Below are 6,808 nucleotides of genomic sequence, written 5' to 3' on the forward strand. Positions count from 1 at the left end.
TTCTTATGATGCAAGCAATAAGTGCTCCGAAGACACCAAAACGATTTGACGCAAAGGTGCACTTTTATCACACTTTTTGCATTTTTGGGGCAGTCCAGTTTCAGATGCAACCAGCAATATATTTTGATATGTATTTTAATTATACACTGACAGAAAATTGTTTGCATTGAACCAAAAAAAAAACTTTAGTTGTATTTAAGCAAACAATTCCGGTTGAAATTATATTGCATTTTGTTGTTCCAATAATACTTATTGATATAAATTCAAAATAGGATTCTTTTTGTTTTAATAAGCCACTTTTCAACTGCAACTATTGTAAAAATAACAATATTCTATTATTAAGCCAACAATAGTTCATTTAATTTTAGCATTTATTTGATGTGTCCATTCCCCGGGCCATGAATGCAAAAATAACTACCAACCATTCCCTCGTTTTCACCCGGACAAAAATGTAAACAATAACAAAACTTGTGAATTTCGGGAAATAAGTGCAAAATTTCCGAAAATCTTGATACTTGAGGTAAGTAAGTATGCTGCAGTTGCTAAATATAATCAATTTTCTGTTTTTTTCCTTGATTTTTTTTCCGTCGATCTTGTTTCCCGTACTGAGTACCAATGCTCCCGACGCCAGGAAGGCAGCTCCCACACCTGGACCCTACATATCGACCCATCAACTAATGAACCGGGGACCAACGGCTTTACTTCCCTTCCGAAGGATGATCAGTGAAAAAGAAAACAAAACATAAAATTAATTGCCCATATTATTAAATATTATTCAATAAACATATTTTTATTTCTACTGCGTGAATTTTGAATTGAATCAACAAGAAATCTCTTTTAAAGACAAACATATTTTGTTGTTGACCCAGTTGCCAAATTTGACAGCTTACGCCAAAACTAGTGATGGAAGAAAAAGAAATCATTATTATTTCAACAATCCAGTATTGTTGTTCCTTAAAACCCGAGGGGTGCGACACATCTAAATCTCGATTTTAAATGGTCGAAGAATCTCACACTAGGTATAGCGAATCAATTTACGAAAAATCTTTTTTCATCTCTTGCATCTAAACCCATCTACTCGCATCGCTCTCCACCTTTTTGCAGGAACAGGAAATCTTCAAAATCATAATCAATCGTGTTTTTATCTATTAAGCGGGAGTGCATCTCCCAACAGCAAAGCAAAAAAATTCCTACATCTTAGATAGAGTCGCCTCCCTCGTTAAAACCCATGGATTGTTAAATCAGAAAGAAAATCTTTTCGAATTTACAAGAGCTTTCATGGTTTTGACGTAAGCTGTCAAATTTGGCAGCTGGGTCAACAACAAAAACATGTTTGTTTTTAAAAGAGATTTCTTGTTGATTCAGTACAGAAAACAAGATCGACGGAAAAAAAATCAAGGAAAAAAACAGAAAAATTGATTATATTTAGCAACTGCAGCTCGAACTACAGCATACTTACTTACCTCAAGTCTCAAGATTTTCGGAAATCTTGCACTTATTTCCCGAAATTCACAATTAAAAACAATTCTTACGTGGAACGCGGAAAAGAGCTAAATCAAACGAGAAAAGTTTTGTTATTGTTTATATTTTTGTCCGGGTGAAAACGAGGGAATAGTTGGTAGTTATTTTTACAATCATGGCCCGGGGAATGGACACAGAAAATAAATGCTTAATTAAAATTAACTATTGTTGGCTTAATAATAGAATATTGTTATTTTTACAATAGTTGCATTTGAAAAGTGGCTTATTAAAACAAAAAGAATCCTATTTTGAATTTATATGAATAAGTATTATTGAAACAACAAAATGCAATAAAATATCAACCGGAATTGTTTGTTTAAATACAACTAAAGTTTTTTTTGGTTCAATCCAAAATATTTTCTATCCGTGAACGGCGTGGAATTCATTCAGTGTATACCAATGTAAATATACTAATTTGAAAGATTCAAGCACATGTCATGTAAAACCTGGGGGGGACGTGCTGTCAAATCAGCCTACTGATCATTCTTGTATGAAACTGGTTCCAAACGTAAACAAACGCTGTAGGTTTCTTATGGCTTGTTTACGTTTGGAACCAGTTATGCGAGGTAGGCGACGATTCTTCGTATTTGAAAGCCACCTCCCCCCCCCCCCCCCTCCTTGTGTAAAACACGACGGAGGTCAATCGTTTAGTCAGTGTATTAATTTGATTTGTTTATTTATTTGGAAATATTATTATAAAGAACATTCAAGCTGGTCGGCTTGTCGGGTGTGTATGATTATCATTTCTAGATAAACATTTCAAAAACGTCCTATCTGCATTGATAGATTCTCTTCATCGATTTTCTCTTTCGTTAATAACTCAGCTGCAAAACCTTTCCCTGTAGTATTTGACGTTTTGGACGCTAGATAAGAACCTTCTTTATCAATCTATGTGGTAGAATAAGCGCGAAATCTGTTTGCATAGCGGTGGTTATGAAAAGAGAAAGTCGATGAAGAGAATCGATCAAAGCATGATCAGAGATCTGCAGATAGGATCATTTGAAATATTCATCGAGATTTGCTTCACAGCTTTATGATGCTGGGCCTCCCGATAGAATGAACGAGATATTTCCATTTTCCACCGGATCTAAAAGACACGGGTCCAGCGTATACTTGTTTAAATTTCATGGTTTAAAATTCAAATCCATCGTGCCGTGCCCGGAATTTGTACGACCAGAAGTTAACGAATTCACTCTGTTGCGTAATGGATAACGAGACATGTGTGAAGGAGGACTTCAACCAGATTCCAGGAAACCTGTATGTGACTGTTAAGGATAAGTGTGATGTTGACCTCCGGACACAGAAGATATCGAAGTTTGCCAAGAAGTTCTTAATTTGGCAAGCGATTTGTACTTGCGGAATGCGGAGTACACCTTTCGTTACCGCAAGCACCATGAATGGATTTGCCACTACACGAAGGACGTGCTAGAGTGCACACTAAGATTATTTCACCGAAATCTGTGAATTTTTACCGAATTCTCAACAGCTGAACGTTCGGTAAACAGTTCGGTGATTTTTCACAGATTTCCTGTAATTTTTCACCGAATATCTGTGAAAAATCACCGAACGTTCAGCTGTTGAGATTTCGGTAAAATAATCTAAGGCGAATTATATCGATTTCGTGCTGAAATATCTGAACCCTCCAAACACTCCGGAACTGCGCCCAATAGAAAAATACTAGGCCATTATGAAGGAGTACCTTCTAAAACGACCTAAAGTGATGAAGAATGTAGAAGAAATGAAGAAAGCATGTGTTAATATGCATAAAAAACTGTCGAGTCTGAGGTCGTGCAGAACCTTATGGCTGGGGTTAAGGCCAAGGTTTGCGCATTCGGATATAAAGGCAAAATAAATTAAACGAATGATGCCAAAATTAACTTTAATTGTTTCTTTTTACTCCCTGAAAATTTGATGATAATCGGATAAAAACTAGAATTTTGAGAATGAATTTTGTGTGTACGGATTTTAAACGGTACACCCTTCACGGACAGAAAATTGTTTGCATTGAACCAAACAAAACTTTAGTTGTATTTAAACAAACAATTCCGGTTGAAATTATATTGCATTTTATTGTTGTATTCAAATAAACTCAACATAAGATTCTTTTTGTTTTAATAAGCCACTTTTCAATTGCAACTATTGTAAAAATAACAATATTCTATTATTAAGCCAACAATAGTTAATTTTAATTTAGCATTTATTTGCTGTGTCCATTCCCTGGGCCATGAATACAAAAATAACTACCAACCATTCCCTCGTTTTCACCCGGACAAAAATGTAAACAATAACAAAAATTTTCTCATTTGATTAAGTATTGTTTTTAATTGTGAATTTCGGGAAATAAGTACGAGATTTCCGAAAATCTTAAGACTTGAGGTAAGCAAGTAAGCTGCAGTTCAAGCTGCAGTTGTTAAATATAATCAATTTTTAAGTTTTTTTTTCCTTGATTTTTTCCGTCGATCTTGTTTTCCGTACTGAGTACCAATGCTCCCGACGCCAGGAATGCACCTCCCACACCTGGACCCTACATATCGACCCATCAACTCATGAACCGGTGACCAACGGCTTTACTTCCCTTCCGAAGGAAGGCGTGATCAGTGATTTTATGCCTCAAAAATTCAATTGCAATTCTGTTTGTTGTCACAAAAAAAAAAATCGACATTATTTTTGAATCAATAAACATATTGTTATTTCTACTGCGTGAATTGTCAGCCTTCATAAAATAAATTTGATTGAATCAACAAGAAATCTCTTTTAAAAACAAACATATTTTTCTTGTTGACCCAGCTGCCAAATTTGACAGCTTACGTCAAAACCATGAAAGCTCTTGTAAATTCGAAAAGATTTTCTCTTTGATTTAACAATCCATGGGTTTTAAGGGACAATAATGCTGGATTGTTGAAACAATAATGATTTCTTTTTGCAGCCAAAACAAAATGAAATTCTTATTGCATTTACGTCAAATATTATTACGTTTAAAATATTTTTTTCTGCGTGTATATAATTGATATTTGTAGCTAAAAGTGAATTTCGCCATACATTCTAAAGTCGATTATCCACCACGATTGAAGGCTGCAAACAGGGACAGTATCAAAAGTTAATCCGAGTTGGAGCTTATCACCATTAATCATAAACGGATCTTTCATAAAAGTAATAAGCATTTTACGAGACGTTCTGATTCAACTCATGAATGAACATTGACAGGAGGCCGTTACCTAACGGCTGTAAGAAGCAACATCAATATCATCAAATTTTGTCAGGCAAATCAGCTCCTTTCATTTTGTAAAATGGACTATTGTAATTTGTTGTTTTATTGGTTTCGATAGCCTGTTCGTATAAACTATACATCAAGTCAAGGATGAAACTTTAGGAAAATAACAATAAAATCCAAATTAAAACTTTACAAAAGTGAATTAATTACCGTATGAAGGGCAAGTAGATCTTTCCGAACTCGCTCTAATTCTTGCTTACGCCTAGCAGCTAGTACAACTTTACATCCTGCTAGGAAGAATGTATGTGCCAGAGCTTCCCCGAGTCCTGAACTGGCACCAGTAATTAGAACCACCTGCGAAAATTTAGCGCACTATAATTATAGTTTTTTGTTTCATATGGTGTAAATAACAAGTTTACCTTCCCAGGCAAGCATTCTCTGTATCGCCGTTCCTTAACAATTCCAATAATTTTGAAGATCATATGTGGTAGGGTAAACGGTAACATAATTGTGGACAAAATCCACAAAAAAAAACTTCCTTCTGAGCGACACAAACCCGTTGATTCTTCCAGTTGTTTCATAGTAATCTCGATGACTAGATTACAAGACACATGAATTGTTATAAATACAAATATTTAATGATGTTATTTATTAATTTAGAAATGACAGGAGCAAGTAAAGTACGTTACAGAGAAGATAATTTTTGTCAGATTTTTTCGATTTTTTTCGCACGCATAGACTTCTCTGACGTTTGTAAATTGCACAAGTATTAGTGCAGAACTTTGGGTGAATTTATTGAGTTCTCCAAGCAGGATCTCACGAACACTAATCTAATAATATAATTTTACACACACTAGCGTATACTGCCATGTACACGGTAATAATCAAACAACCATTTATGAGTAAAAGTCAACCCATTGTCAATAAAAGTGGCACTACTAATTAATGAGTAATTTATTATGCCTATTAAGTAGTAACTGTTAGCTACTGTTAGCAGAAACTCATTGTTGTTAAAATAATTTAGTCATAAACGAGTAAAGCCACTTTTATAAAAATGGGTTAACTTTTACTCATAAAAGGGTATTTGTCTGTTACCGTGCAAGCGTAGGGTTTGTTTTCGTTTTGTTGTTTATTTTTGCTTTAAGCCTGGTACGCAGCTGAAAAGTAATGACGTTTTTACGTGCTACGGGATTGGAAGATTGCCGTAAAAGCTCAACGCAGATGTCGCCACTGCATGATGATGATAATGTTGACAGACTGCATATAAAATTCGGGAAAATTAGCGTTAAATCATAATTTTCATCAAGCCTGTGTAAAATCCTTCCAATATAACATTCGAATTGAAGAAGAAAACGTTATTACGATCAGACTGATGTGCATTTTTGACTTTTCCAGTTGAACTTTCATAATATATATTCATTTCATTTCGCGGCTCCATCAATGCTGCATCGTAAATATGATGTATAAACAGAAATAAATTGCTCAATTACTCAAAATAAAGATGATTTGTCATCTTGTTATCACTTTGAAAACCATCTAGCACCATTTTATAGTATGGTGCGTGTTGAGTAAAGCAAGTTCCGTTGCGTTTTCCGTCGAAAATTGTGAGTATCAATATGTTTGCTTAGAAAAGGCCAAAATGAACATTTATTGAATATTGGCGTCCTATACAACCAATTCTCCATTACCACCAGCATGATACAACCTTTCCTAAGTAAATTCACTTAATTTCCACTCTCATCTTAGTGGAAATCGCACATATTCACAATTTTCCGAAAAATGCAGCTGCGCAGGAGGTAACCTCTCGCTGTGGGTGCAAACTTGTTATGCATTATTTTCCATGAAAACATCTCCGATCCATACCGAAATAATAACAATTAGTTTTCAAACACGTTTTCTTACACGATTCAAGCAAAAGTTTCCACGGGAAATTATTAGTTTTTCTTTATGGACCGATTTGCCCCAAAAATCGTCTGTTTTACTTGGAAAATTTGGAAACTATCCTCCTTCTAGTAGTTCTCACTTCGAAATGTAGGAGGCGAAAGCTTGGAAAAGTTTCACTGCAAGACGCCAATT

General features: G+C 34.9%; 1 protein-coding gene across 1 annotated transcript in view; it reads right to left on the reverse strand.

The window, feature by feature from the left end:
* The window catches only part of LOC135714634 (dehydrogenase/reductase SDR family protein 7-like), a 48,399-nt gene extending 42,940 nt beyond the window's left edge, over positions 1 to 5,459 (reverse strand). The window contains exons 1-2 of the mRNA XM_065238015.1: positions 5,152 to 5,459; positions 4,943 to 5,086 (exon numbers count right to left, since the gene is read on the reverse strand). Coding sequence (XP_065094087.1) covers positions 4,943 to 5,086; positions 5,152 to 5,313 — 306 coding nt within the window. The 5' untranslated portion in view covers positions 5,314 to 5,459. The remainder of the gene's footprint in view (positions 1 to 4,942; positions 5,087 to 5,151) is intronic.
* Positions 5,460 to 6,808: the final 1,349 nt, after the last annotated feature.

Source organism: Ochlerotatus camptorhynchus, unplaced genomic scaffold (assembly GCF_037179485.1).
Source record: "Ochlerotatus camptorhynchus isolate MF236.1 unplaced genomic scaffold, CSIRO-AGI_Acam_v1.1 ptg000682l, whole genome shotgun sequence".
In the NCBI taxonomy this organism is placed as follows: Eukaryota; Metazoa; Arthropoda; class Insecta; order Diptera; family Culicidae; genus Ochlerotatus; species Ochlerotatus camptorhynchus.